Source organism: Amblyomma maculatum, chromosome 6, assembly GCF_055883805.1.
Source record: "Amblyomma maculatum isolate TAMU_Amacu chromosome 6, ASM5588380v1, whole genome shotgun sequence".
Taxonomy (NCBI): Eukaryota; Metazoa; Arthropoda; class Arachnida; order Ixodida; family Ixodidae; genus Amblyomma; species Amblyomma maculatum.
Window position 1 is genome coordinate 173,103,118 of NC_139349.1, and position 16,029 is coordinate 173,119,146.

Sequence of the window (16,029 nt, forward strand, 5' to 3'; positions counted from 1 at the left end):
CTTGAATGGAAGACAAAATTACCTTCACTCATAGGCAGTCTCATCTCAGCATTGTGCAAAACCATTACTTAAGAAAACTTGACCTCATTCCTGCTCTGACTGGAGAAAAGCAAGAGTAGCCAATGGCACCTCATTTTCAGCTTCGCTCATTTTACCAGAAAGGTCGGCATGACACCAAAGGGCTGACAAGGATTCTCCTTAAAACGGAACAGCACACTTGGTTGAAATTCACACTGATTAGCTCTTTAAGGTGGAAATGTGCCACAAGCATAGTATGGAAGTGTCAACTGTGCAATAAGAGTGTTGGTAACACTCAGTGAAGACAGCCAAGTGGAAACACAGACGGAAAAAAAGGACTGAAACACATATTATGCAATGCCCATGACGTGTTTTCCTCTCTTGCTGTACAGCATGTTCACATTAAACTGCTTTGCAGTACAATGTAGTGTAAACAATACACTCAAGGTAGCTGCCTCATCCATGCCATGCATGACTTAGTTCAGCTCCCTAGGCCATGCTTTTTTTGTTGTCAATGCTTAACATGGTATGCCTTTTTTTAACCTCTCCATCCTCCTGCCAAGTCAAGCTTTGTTATCACAAAACTAGTGTTCTGGAAAAGCGCTGTGCAGAATGGTGCACATGTGGTAAGCTCCACTTTGTTCCCTCTCTGTTACTTGCATAAATTAATAGTATTTAAAGAGACATTGAGGACAACAGTACAAATTTTTCCCCGTACCAAAGATCAACTGTCTCGGTTTATTTCTTTTCTTTGCTGTGTTGGGTGTCTGTTCAGCAGAAAAGGCACATTTATTGCCAACGAAACAGGACTTGAAAAATGAGACGTTTTTTTGCCATTAAACTTGTGTTATTAGGACTGACAAAAATTTGACAATGATTTAAAGTTTAATGGCAGTATAGGCTAGCCTCAATGAGCTGCCAATAAAAAAACTGCCTTGCTTGTGGAAACAGCAGCAGGCAATGATGCCTGTACTGCATTTTTCGGTATTCTTTAACTGGTAAAAAACAGTGTGTTTAAGTTATGTCAGGCAATGCACTAAACTCAAAGCAGGAGGTGTGCAGTAGATTTCATTTCTTTCTTTTTTTTTTTACTTCGAGAGCTTTTCTCTGTGATGATTGGGCACAGACGTTTTGGGAAAATTTGATAGGAGAGACTTCGAGTCAACCAGTGCCCCCACAGCCATCAAAAGTGGCTCTGCTACACTGTATGTGCATGCCACCTGTTTCGAAATGCTTACAACAGGTTGGCCAGCGACTGAAACAGCAGGTGGTCCGAATTTGTGGTGCGGACAGTGTCGAGAAATGAAACTGTAAAACTGGGGTAAAAGCTAATACAATAACTCGGACCGTAAAACACTGCTTGCTCTAAGAGCTGTATATTTTAGAGTAATCTCGTTGTTATTAGAAAGTGGTGATTTATAGAAGCAAGCTAACTTTGATTTGTCCCTAGTGTCTCTTTCACTCATCTGCCATCTGATATCCGAAAGTTCACCAGGGCCGATTTCTTGTGAAAACAACAGCTTCACAGAAAAAAAAAGCCCTCAACATGGGTATTTCGCTTCACTGCTTTAGTCACGCAATATCCACGCGACAAGGCACAAATGTGATATTTGCAACAAAGCATGATGTAGACCTCAGCTCTTAACACTTGGCATTCAAAGCACAGAACTGTGAGGCAGATTCGCTACACAGTCATTGAATTAACCACACACATTTCTTTGCCTTTCCATACTTTGTGGACTCCTGTGGAATGGTATGAAAGGCATACAAAAACTCAAGAGTTGACCACAACAAGACTTAACGATATCACACACTGCACAAGTTTAACACTGCCTTAATTATACTAAAAAGATGGGGGGGCTCTTCTTACATAAGCAAGCAGCATAGCTCAGCATGTGATGTGCATTCTACCATGTCACTATACATTGACAGCTATGTAACAAAACATTTCTAGGCAAGGCTCTCCAATACTTAAAAATCACTACTGTGCAGAATCTAATACTTCAAACACCAGCTGTCTTTTGTCAAAAAGGCTGTGGCAACACAAAGCTGCACTGATTATAAGTGACAGAGAAAAACGAATTTCAGTGTTTTTTGAGCTACTGTAAAGTTTCTGCGAAGCCACAGCTTTTATAACAGACATCAAAACAACCACTTCCACGTGATTACATGAGATATCATTAACTGTCATGCAGCCCCATTTTAGTGAAGGTAAAACCACGGCCGATCTCGAGGGAGAGCGCACGCTCTTTCTTAGGGCCTTCTCAATCGCCGCGGGAACAATGGGAAAGTTTCTCCTTGAGTTACGCTCTCCGCCGCCGCAAGGGACACGACCTGCTCACTGTTCGCTCCGCGTTTGCTTCAGCGGCGGCGGGTGGCTTTTGCCTGGTTTTGCGCTGTCGCTCGCGGGTTTTGTAGTGAGTGCAGCCCCGAAATGAAAGAACACAGAAGGTAGATGCTGCAGCGGCATGTCGTCAACGTACTACACACGTGAACGGATATAAGAAACACTGTCGTTCAGCAAACGCTCGACAAGCATGGCATACATTGCGGCATGGTAGCTACTTTTGTAAATTTTAATCCGAAGTTTTCCCAAGCCTGTACAAGAAGTACTTTGCTTTGGGCTAGTTGGTTCATGGTTGAAGTGGATTATGAATACAAAAACAGGAACCCAAAAAAAAAAAAACAGAATGAGCAGTGATCACATCCAAGCTTCATCAAGGCTAACATGACAGCAACTCGTCTGCAACAGCAAAACCGTCTTTCAGCGCTAGATGCGAAACCATTCATGTAGCACCGAAGATGAAAATAATTTCATAAAAATGTAATGTAAATTGCAAAATGCTTGCATGGTATAAAGTATTAGTATAACAGTCAAAGTAAACGTTGTAGGGTTGAGTTTTAAATGTTATTACAATTCATATATTAGCCAATGTGTGGTATTATAAACATTTTAATTTTGCAAATAAACATTGTTTTAATGAAATTTTTACATATTAAGCATATTACGAAAACAATCAAAAATGGTTTGATATTCATGACACCACTTGTGCTCGAAGTGGTAAAAAGAGGCCAATAAATGATGAAGGTGATACTCGATGCAGTGGCTTAATGAGTTCACCTGCTATATCGAAAGTATGCAAGAAACTTCTAAAGCGTTAAAGAAGGACACTCTCACTGAAGACTCAAATGAGCCTTATATAGCGACCCATTGAGGCTCTCTTCGGGAAATTAAGGTTAATGCGCGGAAGGGAATGACATATGCTAGATGCGAGGGCCGTAACAGCTAGCGGCACATCACTACATTGTCAAGACGGACATTTCATATGAGAGCAAAATCAAGGCACTGAAGGAAGTGATGGCATCTCCTACCATACCTTTTCCCACTGTCACATATTCCGGTTTACCTTACATCGCTGGATATATCGTTTAGTTAATCAACTTCAGGTGTGACGCTTGCGCTATTCTTGAAACTAGCGAAAGAAGCAGCCCCAAGTAGTACGCTCTTCTATGAGGGCAATGTTCTAGTGGACTGCATTATCTGAAACCAGAGCTTGTTGCCCTATTGGTCAAGCTTCTTTTTTTTTTTTCGAAAAAGCTGCCGTGCACCTATTACACACAAATGTTCTCGAAATACTTAAGATCCTGATTCAATCAGCATTTCAGAATTCAACACCGAGTTGCCCGAAAGGAACTGACAACAGCTATGTTATTAGGTCCGCTTCTTTGATATTTGAAAAATTTCTCAGAATTCTTCTTCTTAATTAATTATACCAGGAAAGTGACAGAGAAGACCGAGAGGCCAACTCCTTATGTGTACAAGCCGTGCAGGAAGATTTTGAGATGGAATTTTCTAGACGCAGGTCGCATTTTGATGAATTGATGAATATATAGTGCAATGTGTAACTTTGAAGGACATTTTTTTTATTGTTTGCCGCTCTTTTCGATTCTGCTTAACTGTTTATGTCCATTTCCTTGATTAAAAGTAGTCGCGAGACTACATACATCTTCGGTCTTTTAACCGACTGATATGTTTTGAACGAAGCTAGAACAGCCCACTCCACTAGACAAGTTAAATTTTTACTATATGAGTAAATTTTTGTTCTTTACTCACGCCATGAATTTTTGCCGGTGCCTCTTCTGATCTAAACGAAAACGGTAGCGGTTGGCAGAATCTCCACCCAACAGTTCACCATGCACTCACGCCAGGTCACGCTACACCTGCTTAAAACATTCAAAGGCACATTGCATAGCCTGGTAAATTTATTTTTGTACAAAAATTTGGGGTAAAAAATGAAGTGTACCCGAAGCTTCATTCGACCGTGCACGGCCGCACTGACGAAGGAGCGCGCGCGTGAGCGGATTGTTGACTGTATTTTATTCCTCGTAGACGATAAATGTTCGATGTTGATTACGGACTTTGTATAAACCATAAGGGGTGAAATGTCAGAGCCTGCCGGTTGCAACTGATGCGGGCGAAGCTAAAAACGAGCGCGCGTTTTCCTTGCGCGTGAACGGCTGTAGCGGAGGAGCAGCAGTGTGGCGGTGGCGACCCCACCAAGGCGCGGCGGGCGGTGGAAACAGACCCCATTGAAGAGGCCGTAAGAGAAGAGAAGCGCTCTCTCCCTCAAGACCGGCCGTGGTAAAACACAGAAAAGCCCGTATGCTGTGCAATGTCAGTGGACGTTACAAGACCAAAGATAGTAAAAAAATTAACCCGGAGCACTCCACTATGGCATCCCCCATAGCCGCTTCAAATACTGTACCAAGCACTAGATGAAATACTACCCGTTCTGCATAGGGTGCCCTGCTGACAGGTTACAAACTGTGTGCATAATTGATCAGTGTGCAGCGCATTTTCATGTTCAGCACAGCTGTTATATCACATACCGCACTTGAAATCTATCAAATGCCCTGTGTCACTTGATGCTGTTGTTATGTATTTCACCTGAATGACCCCATGGGGCATCAATGTCAATAAAGCTGCATAAGTGACAGCAGCACATGTTATAATGATGACGACAAGCCATGTCACCTGCACAATGCTTCCTCAGGTTATAGTTTGGAGGCTCCCACAATAAAGTTTAGAGCACCATGTGTCGCAAAAACTTCCCTTTTGCTTGAATTGAAGCGCCTTGCCAAGGTGGTGCAGTGGTTAAGATGCCCGGCTGGCGGCTACTCTACCGAAGTACCCAAGTTGCAACCCAACCGCCGGCAGCTGCGTTTCAGTGGAAGCGAAGCAAATTGGCGTCCGTGTGCTGTGATGTCAGTGCAAGTTAAAGATCTTCAGGTGGTCAAAATTACTATGTAGCCCTCCACTACGGCTCCTCTTTCTTTCTTTCTTTCCACTTTCGTTCCCACCTTCCTCCCTTCCCTTACAACACGGTTCAGGTGTCCACAAAAAAGGTGTGACAGATACTGCGCATTTCCTCTCCTGTAAGCAATGAATTAATTAACTTGAGTCAAAGCAAGTAAAAGAAAAATGAACCTGATTCAGCTTAGTTGGCCAGGTGCAAAGTACATAGCGTATTTGTTTTCATTTTACTTTTGGTTCGAGGCTAGGGTTTCAGTGAGCATGGCAAGCAGCGTACAGTGCAAAACCTAATCCCAGGTTTCATTCTTATGGGCCATGAAAACATTGCATCCCCGTGCTGAAAAAAGTATTACACAACTGCTGTGTGGTTCAAACGTGGGAGGCTTGTAAATGAGTGCCCAGCACTAACTGTTTCCCCAAGACATGCATGCTAAGATTTTGTCTTCTCAGAGAACAGTCAAAATTTCAACGCCTTCATTACAGATGTACACAGTGTGTTCAAACTGTGCAGTGCGGCTGTTGTCAACGGTGACAGTGGTCCAGCCGTCCTCCATGATGGCAATGTCTGGGCTTCCCTCCGTGATTACTGGCTCTGCACACAGAGGAATCATGAGCATTATGCACATATTGTCAAAATTTAACGATAGCATGTCTGCCATGATCCTGTGTATCCTGCTTTATAGCTAAGCAGACAAGTGGTTGAAAGAAAACATGGTTTACCCATGAACACTTTCAGCCCACTACAGTCTATCACAATGGAAGAAAACCAACGCTTTCAAGTTGACGTTGATGCAGGAAGGATCAGAATTCTGCTGATTCCGATAACATGAGTGAAGATAAAGCTCTTGGAACAGTTCCTGAAGGTTTGTATCCACCATTACGAGACACCATTACAGCCATTACAATACTTCCAATAAGTGTGCGTAAATTGACTCAACTGAACACTTGCTCTGTCTCACAACAATCATCGAAGGCATCAAACTTGACTAGAAACTGTCACAGTAAACATGCTTCAATGACCAATCGGTAAACTTACGCCCAATGGTGAAACTTTTCACTTTAAAACGAATAAAAAAGGTAACACAATGCTGGATTCAGCTTGAGAAATGCTTTGACGAAAAAATTCAGTTACACTAAGTCAGTGTTGAATGTTAAATAGTCAGGTGTGCCAGGGCTGTGATTAGATTGTGGTATAATTAGTGCTGTCGTGCGATTTTAGGTATAGCTCCGTTAGCCGCCATGTAGCCGTGCTTGGGCGTCATGTAAATGTGCCAAATTATGGCTAGTGCAACAACTTGTCGATGGTTGCAATGCTGCAATCAACAGGCAAATCACGTGATGCTCCGCCCTCTCATTCAATTCAGAGTGACAGCTCATGAACTGTAACATGCCATCCTAGAGTACACTGCCATTTGCATTTTGTTCTACCGGACATCTCATTTAGCCTGAGTTTTTTAATGACAACAGCAATTCCTGCCCAAAGTGCAACTCGAGTACTACCACCTGCGTGTTAATTACTAGCCTACTCGGCATTTCTTGAAGCTTTTCTTCTTGTTTATAATAAGCATTTCCCTTTTAAGACAGCAAGACGGTTGAGGAAAGCTGAGAAACCTTGGGTGACCTCAAAACATGTCAAGAGTATCAAAGAAAAGAACAGCTTTTATCACGCTTTTCTTCATTCGCGATGAGAGAAAAAGCTCAAGAAATTTAAGACTGTGCGGAATAAACTAAATGCGACTTTCAAACAGGCAAAACGTTCGTAATACAAAAATCTCTTCGCTGAAACTATAGCTAACAACCCACCTGCCGTATGGAATATTGTCAATGATATTTTTGGCCGAAGAAGGAAGACCGCATTACCAAAAACAATAATTAAAGATGGCGAAGAGCTGTGTGGTGTGCCACTTGCAGATCACTTCAACCAACACAATGCTAACATTGCACCAGCAAGTAATTTAGGCCCCACAAGCATGAACACTCTGAGCTACAGTCTTTCACAGAGTTTATTTCTTGAATCCACTAACACGGATGAGGTCTAACACACTTTCTTTAACATGAAAAATATTAAAGCACTAGGTACTAATAACATACAACCAAGACCAATTAAATTTGTAATAGAATGCATTGCACCTGTATTAGCCCTCATTTTTAATTTAGCGCTTGAATCAGCCATTTTCCCAAATGCGATGAAAAAGGCTAGAATTACTGTTGTGCACAAAGGAGGTGATGTGAACGTCGTGAATAATTATCGGCCAATATCTATCCTCTCGAATTTTTCAAAATGACTGGAAAAGGTTATTTTTCCTAGATTTAATAGGTTCCCCGAGAAAAATAATGTAACAACTGACTACCAATATGGGTTTAGGAGGGGACGATAGATGAAAATAGCCTAGCTCTCACTTAAAGAACAGATAAAGTAGCGCAGTATTCCACAGAATGATCAACCAACTGGCCCCCGTGTTTGCATTATTGGTATCAGGCTCCTCCGATAGTTTTCACAGGTAGGGACTAGTGTGTTAGAAGGTCACCCACATTACAGACACTGCAGGTCAACAAGCACTCTGAGTACAAGAGCTGGCCGACGGGTCAAAGATTTTTGCAACACGTTAAACATTTGGATAACTTTAAAGGACTGAGCAGTTCTAGCAAGCTATACATAAGCTCAATGGTCTCAAATTGCGAACAATAAAAAAAAAATCAAGCAGATAACAAGGCAAAGAAAAACCAATACTTTCCTCACATCAATACTAATATCATGAGTGAGGGAGTGCACATTACAGTACTCATACCACCTGACGTAAGAAAGTTTTGACCAAAACTTTTGATAGCAGCTCTGCTGTCAACAGTCATGAATGAAACTTTTGCCTAAAGCAAAGCGAACTTTAGTGCCCTTGCCACTTTACAGAACACTGCCTCTAGAGGAGAAGCTGTCACACTTGCCTCATGGCATTTATCATTTTTTGTGCCTGTCAGTCCACAAACAAGCGACTGCTTCAGTCAGCTCACAATTACAGACGTTCAGCGGAGATTAAGTGAAAGAAAGCCCAGTAATGTAGACGTGTTACCAATCATGAGAAGGGTTGAAGGGAAGCCTCAGTCTGCAAGCCGAGCCAATGTTGTGACAAATGGACTTGTCTCCATCTGGGCAAGTCCACTTGTCGAAACGTTGGTTCGGCTCGCGAAATGAGGCTCCCCCTTAACATTTGTTCAGTTCCCTTTCATACTGTGTAGCCATCTTCCTCTTGTTCTATCTTCTATCTTGTCTATTTTCTATGGGGATGTCTATCTTACATCCCCAAGCATTAGAAGGACACAGCAAGCTATGAAGAAACCTGAACAAGGCCTAAGAATGATAGGACCCCTTGAACCAGCAGTAAACAGTGCTCAAAACAGACTATGCCTGGTGTTCAAGATATGCCTCTCTCTTCCTGCTACGGCATTGAATAGCAGGGCCAAAAAATGACACTGTCACATGCTACGCAACCACTAATGGAAAAGAATTGAAAGTAACTGGGTGGTGAGAAGATGAGGCTGACAAAGTGCGAGGGACGTTGGCCTGGCTGCCTGTTCTACCTAAAGTCCGTCCTCCATCATCTGCGTTCGGCTGTGAATAAATGCATCCCATCCGTAACAATATTTGGTGGAGGTAGGCTAGGAAAGTCGCCCAGGATCCGCTGCCCGTTCGTCACAGCTGCTGCTTAGCTGCTTTGCCCCCTCTCTAGTCGGGAACCAACGTCCCCCCGCATTTCGTCAGCCTCCTCACTTCACCACCCAGTCACGTTTATTTCTTTTCCATCATTCACTGCGTAATGCGTGGCAGTATTTTTCAGTGTAGTTCAAATATGTAACAAGACATGCTTAGGACTTCTTGCCGTACAATCTGCTTTCATACTTAGTACAGTGAAAAGAACTCACCAATTGTGAACACAAGGCCTTCCACCATCTCTCCCTTTTCATCGTTATCTGTGTGAAAGAAGCAATATACAAAACGAAGCGCCAGATATGTAATACAGCTGCAAAAATGGCATGCAAAAATGGCATGATTCAGAGAATTCGAAAATGCAGATTCATTAGAAACTTGTGCTATTACAAAGCTTCCTCAAAACTTTTGTAACAGAAAGGGCGTGGAATTTGACAGTGTCAAAACCAAATTGCTAAGCAGCCAGAGGCCTACAGTACACAGTAGACTGCCTCTTTCTACCTCTCACTCTGTAAAGAGACAGCTGGCCAACCCACTTTGGGATGCCAGCATCAGACCCTGCTGCATTTTCCTGCATCCCTGTCTCCCCCCTTTGCACAGTTCAACATGTTCAGTGCAGTGAGGGTGTCACCCGTTGATAATTAGAAGGTATTATTAACAATGCGCCCTTAACAGTGCACACACTCCCAGACACCCTTAGAGTGAGTGGGGGTAGCTGTTCCGGTCGCAAAGGAGACGCCCTCGACCTGCGTGGCAAGCTCAGCCGGAATTCAACTACCTTGTAGTGACAGAAGGGGGTGGCCGTTTGGTGCCCAGCTGTCGCCGGTTCAAGCCAGAGTAAGGGTCGGAGTCAGAAGTAACAGACAAAACAAACTTTATACACAGCAAGAGAAGATACAGAGGAACACACAAGAACACTTAAAATGTACAGACGAGAGGTTCACAGAAAAACGAACGCTAAGCATACAACTAGAGAGGAATTCAATAACACACAGGCTTTACAACACAGATCAAAGACGAGAGAGTCACATAAACAAACACCAAATTGTTCACCGGGCACTGTTGCAGTCCGACGCCTCGAGAGTCACGATGTGGCTGCCATGCAAGATGAGCGCCGCTCTCTCGCAGGTCCGTGGGCTTGCCAGCAGTGGGTGATCCCCGGGAGTCCAGTTGTCGCCCTTGCGAACATGCCGCAATCACTGACTGACTGACCGACCACACAAGCAGCGCGACCTCAATAAATAGGGTGCGCCACGTCTGTCTATTAAGATGCACTAAGGCTAGTGCGCACACACACTTAGCTTCGCTGGTTAGAACGCTCTCTTTTCCTCCCGTCGAGCCGCGCGTCGTCATTGGCTAGGACCTGTAGAAAATTCTGGAGACCTCTGGCATATTCCAGACTGATGAGTCACGTCATCGAAAGTTGATGAGAAACAGGGCGACGGCGACGCGTACAAAGCTACACGCTCTCTCGTGCGAGGAAGGAGGTTTTTCTTGAACTTTGTGGAAATTTCTATGCGGCGCCGGCTTGATAAAAATGTGCGCCAATTTCGTGACAGAGGGTCACCGGCCAGTCACATTAATTACTCATGTTATGCAGCCAGGAATACCAGGTCACATGAGAAGTGGAACAGATGTTATTGTCAGGTCCTCCTTTAGTTTAGTTTAAGGGTTTTAACCCCCTAAAGCAACTAGGGCAATGGGAGACGCCGTAGTGGAGGACTCCTGAAATTTTGACCACCTGGGGTTCTTTAATGTGCACAAACACCGCACAGGACAAGGGCACCTTGTTTTTCGCAAAGCAACCGTTGAGGCCAGGATTCCATTCCGCATCCTTTGGCACAGTAATTGACTGCTGTAACCACTGCACCACCCCGGCGGGGCTAGGTCCTCCTTCCTTCCCTTCCTAGACCTCACAGTAAAATATGTTCCAAGGCTTTCTCGTGTGACCCAGAGTTTGCGGCCATATAGCATGAATAATTTACTTGAAATACCTTACAGGCCCATTAGGCACTGTGTAAGGGGGACGGAAAAACCTATACAGTGCTATATATTGTTGTGGGACGCTGTGCCTGCCTAGAGATAGACACAGATGAACGGAGAACACCAGGCAAACACCACTTACCCCGGCGCTCTTCTTTTGTTCTCTAACCTTCACGCTGGCGCTGCGCGCTCGTCTCGCGCTCGTCCCGCGTCTCTTCTTTTTCTGGCGCAGCGCTCCTCGGCGCGCGCCGTAACATCTTTCCACCGGGGCGGGGGGGGGGGGGGGGGGGAAGAAAGTGTCGGTGAGTTGCTGCAAGCGCTCCACTTATGGGGTGGCATTTCGTGGGGAAGGCAATGAGGCAGCAGGCGACGACAGTAGTGGTATCTAAGTCGGAGTCAATGCTGGCGCCGTTGACATATCGCTTCATGTTTGACACATGCTCAGGAAAAATGTGGTGCACACCGCATGGTCGATGCTCGGGGAGGTCTTCGAGGCGGTATGTCACGAGGCCGAGCCGTTCAACGACACGGTAAGGGCAGTGGTATCGGGGCATGAGCTTCGTGGCACGGCCAGTTGCGCAGACGGTGCGGCAAACAAGGACCAAGTTACCGGACCGGAAGGAGGGAAGTGGTGGTGCTGCCGCATTGGCCACTTGCACACGCGCATGAGCCGTGAGAAAGTTGCGCTGAGCGTAGAGGCAGGCGTAACGAAGTCGTTGGGCGGAGTCAGTTGGTGACGCAGTCTGATGGGGAAGGCCCAACTGCGCGTCAAGAGGGATGGAGGGTGTTATGCCATAGACGACTGAGAACGGCGTGACATGCATTGTTTCTTGCCTCGCAGTGTTGAGTGCAAAAGCTGCCGCAGAAACAAAACGATCCCAGTTTCTGCGGGACGGAGCCACGTAGGAGGCGAGTATATCCGTGAGGGTGCGGTTAACACGCTCCACGAGGCTATTGCACTGGGGATGACTGACAGATGTAATGTAGTGGAATGTGCAATGCTGAAGGAGCGGGGGGCTCGCTCAAATTCATGGGACATAAAGCAGCTTCGACGTTCTGTGATGAGGTGTCGGGGCACACCATGCCGAAGAACGAGATGCTGTTCCACAAACAAAACGGTATAAGCGGAAGAGGTGTCTGGAAAGGGCAGTGCTTCGACCCAGTTGGAAAAGTAGTCGATCGCAACCAGAATATACCTGTTTCCGGCGGGCGTTTTTGGGAATGGGCCATAATGGTCCAGTCCAACCAGTTCGAAAGGTAAACTTGGCGGCGAAAAAGCCTGCAGGGGTGGCTTGGTTATTCGTGTTGACGATTTCCGGTATTGCCACATCTAGCAGGACGCAACGTGTTTCTTGATGTCTCTGGACATATTAGGCGACCAAAAGCGCTCCGATACTCGTGCATAGGTCTTGCCGCGACCAAGGTGACCAGCTGTGGTAGCGTCGTGTAGGCCGCGCAAGACTTGCGACCGCAGTGTTGCTGGCACCACTGGCAACCACACAGGTGGTTGACCACGGAGCCGCCTCACATGACACAAGAGATTATCTTTAATTCGATAGACCCGGCGCAGTTTACGGAGACCTGCGTCGGCGGCGGTGCTAAGGGATTGGACTATGGCCGCAATGTCGGGATCTTGCGTTTGTGCAGTCCTGAAATCCATCAAAGCCGTCACGGGAGAAGGGTGGCGAGAAAGGAAATCGGCATCTTGATGGGCAGAACCGCGCCAATGCACTACGGTGAAATCGTACTCTTGAAGTTGCAGGGATCAGCGTGCAATCTTGGCATTTAAGCGTTTAGCAGACTGCAGCCAAGTGAGAGCGCTATCGTCCGTGACTATGGTAAAATGACGGTCGTACAGGTAAGGACGGAACTTCTCGACAGCCCAGACAACGGCGAGGCACTCGAGTTCGGAAGAGTGGCGGCGGCGCTCTACGTCGGAAAGCTGGCGGCTGGCATAAGCTAGAAGATTGTGGTCACCAGACTAGTCTTCCTGCAGAAGGCCAGCGCCGAGCCCATCTTGGCAGGCATCCATGTGTAGGACGATGGGGGCCGATTCGTCGTAGTGGGCCAATGTGGGAGGCTTGAGGAGGGCGTGCTTGACGTCAAGGAACACGAGCTGTTGGACCGGCGTCCAACTCCACGCATTCTTCTTCAGCAGGGCGGTCAACGGAGCGCTTCACTTGGCAAAGTCCGGAATGAAACGACAGAAATACAAAGCAAATCCAAGGAAACTTTTGAGCTCCTTGGCAGTGGTGGGAGCTTCGTAAGCCGTAAGTGCTTTTAGTTTTTCAGGGTCAGGACGGATGCCATGCCGGCTCACAACGTGACCCAAGTACGTCACTTCTGCAAAACCGAAGTAACATTTCTTTGGTTTTAAGCGAAGCCCAGCAGAGGTGAGGGCTTCGAGGATGAGTTTGAGTCGCGTTTGATGTTCTTCAAACGTAGCCGCGTAGACAATTACGTCGTCCAGGTAGACGAACGCCATAGTCCACTTCATATTGCCTAAGACGCGGTCCATGAGGTGCTGAAAGGTAGCTGGAGCATTCGAGAGACCGAAGGGCATACGGTTGAACTGGTAAAGGCTGTCGGGAGTCACGAAACCCGTCTTTTCCACATCATCGGGGTGAACAGGCACCTGCCAGTAGCCCGAGAGCAGATCTAGGGTGGAAAAATAACGAGCCCCCTTCAGGCGATCAAGTGCATCGTCGAGGCGGGGAAGAGGGTACACGTCGAGGTGAGTAATAGCATTTAACTTGCGATAATCAATGCAGAAGCGGAGTGTTCCATCCTTCTTGCGCACAAGGACTACAGGGGAGGACCAAGGGCTACAAGACGGGGCAATGATTCCCTGGTCAAGCATGTCGCATATGTGCTGCTGGATGACTCTCCGTTCGACTGGCACTACACGGCGAGGTTGGTGATGAATGGGCCCGCAGTTTTCGGTGTTGATCCGGTGGGCCCAGGAAGTGCACCCGAGTTCACCGGCACTTAGAGCAAAGCAACTGCGATGTTCGAGCAGCAAGGCCTTGAGAAAGGCAAGCTCTGCGTCGGTGAGGGTGGGGCCAAAGTTAGATGTTTCCCATGGTAGGACCGCCGGCGCTGGAGGGTGCTGAGGCGGTGCTTCAGGTTGCAGAGACGCAACCGGTGATCCAGAGTTCAGGATTGAGGCTGTACCCAATTGAGTGCCAGGAGTCAGTACGAGAGGTGCGCAGCTGATGTTAAGCATAAATATGTGGGCCTCTCCTTTGAGCACAGGCAGAAGGCTTCGAGGAGAAGTCATCTCACGGGCTGGAGCTGAACACCGGATGGGTTCGAAAAGCACATCCGCTGTGATCCGACTGTCAAGCTTGGCATACATCCACATTGGCGCACCCGATGGCAGAGTCACGGCGGACGCTACAGTCATGGTAGTGACGTCGATCGGCTTGACTCGACGTGGCCACTTCGTTGCGAGGTAACGCACAGATTCTGAGGCACGCTTGGTCGCCGACACCAGGGACTGCCACAGGGCGACACCGAGACTGGAAATCCGGCTAAGCCAACCCGGCCCACGCAGAATACGGCTCGCCCGTGGTTCTGTTGTGATAAAATTAAGGACGACTCCGGCTTGCTGGCACCACCCGCACCCGAGGACCCCTGGCCAAATAGGGTTGTCTGCTACAACAAACTCGGTGGAGAGGGTCTTTCCGAGCACTGTCAGATTGACGATGACACGTCCGACTTACTCCACCGGGGCGCCGTTAAAAGCTAAGAGCCAGTTTTTGGCGGCTGGAAGAAGCCGGTGGGGCTCGTTAACAATAAACGATTTGTTCAGCACATTGACAGCCGCTCCGGTGTCGACTGTGCCTCTACGTGCCGGTCAAGCAGAGCGACGTCGACGAGTACGTAGGGAGCTTCAGTTGTTATCGAAGCCGATGAAAGGAGGGGACAAGGAGAACGAAGGAGTGTGGGAACGTACTTTATTCGGCGGAACGGTGCCCCTTGAGTTCCGCCAAATCGTTTTCAGACATCGGAAGGCTAGCACAGTCCCTCGCGTAGTGCCCCCTCAGGCCGCAGCGGAAGCAGGTCGTGCGGGTGTCGTCACGCCCGCGTCGGTTAGAGGCCACTGTAGGTACTGCCAATCGAGGAGTCTGCACCGAGACGGTGCGCGGCAGACGGTGGCGACCCCCGCGTGGCCAACAAACTCAATTCCGCCTCGATGGCGAGCGCCATGGCGGCGCGGACGGACTCAGGACACCCAAAACGGACCAAGCGCTGCACCTCAGGGAGTCGGATGGCATCGACAAACGCCTCGGTGCCGACCAGGGCCACGACGTTCTGAGGTGCCCCCGGCAGCGACTGCAGAACCAGGCGCTCAATGGCGGCGGCGAGGTCCTGGTATGTCTTCCCGGGCTCTTGACGGCGGGCTCGCAGGCGATGATACTGCGCACGGGGTTGACCTGAAGCACTGTAGTGGTCAGACAGGAGGCCCACCAGGACGGTGTAAGAGCCCAGCTGGTCGGGTGGCACGCTCTGCAGCAGCTAAGTTGCACGGCCTCTCAGTTTGAAGACGAGCATCCATGCCTTCATTTGCTCGTCCCAGCCTTTCGCCATCGCAATACCTTCCAGCTGGATGCGGTAAGCATCCCACGAGATAGTGCCATCAAACGTGGGTAATTCCACTACGTCCAATGATGTACCCAAGCCGAGCACGTTATTGGCGGCTACGACAGCAGGCCCAGCGACGGCTGGGCTGGAGGCAGCGATGGCGGTGACGCCTAAAGACTCATGACCTGTGTTCGGCTCGGCTGGCACAAGACGACGGACGGAAGTCGCGCCGGAGAGCTTCCATCTCCACAGCCTGGGCAGACAAACGGGCCTATCACGCATCCATCCGCTGAGTAACTATATCCAGGAGGCGCTCAATACCGCCATCCAGCTGCTGCGAAGGACTGAGCCCCTCCGAGCGTCTAGGTCTAGCTGCGCCAGCCGCTGCGTCGTCGGCGCCATCGCCTGGTGGCAGAGCCCTGTCGTC

The 16,029-nt window shown here is 47.8% G+C and overlaps 1 protein-coding gene across 1 annotated transcript in view; it reads right to left on the reverse strand.

Annotated features, from left to right (window-relative positions):
- Window positions 1–2,698: 2,698 nt before the first annotated feature.
- Window positions 2,699–16,029, reverse strand: part of LOC146187423 (methionine aminopeptidase 1D, mitochondrial) — a 37,626-nt gene continuing 24,295 nt past the window's right edge. Inside the window, exons 5-6 of the mRNA XM_084607679.1 lie at window positions 9,248–9,295; window positions 2,699–5,924 (exon numbers count right to left, since the gene is read on the reverse strand). Coding sequence (XP_084463805.1) covers window positions 5,779–5,924; window positions 9,248–9,295 — 194 coding nt within the window. The 3' untranslated portion in view covers window positions 2,699–5,778. The remainder of the gene's footprint in view (window positions 5,925–9,247; window positions 9,296–16,029) is intronic.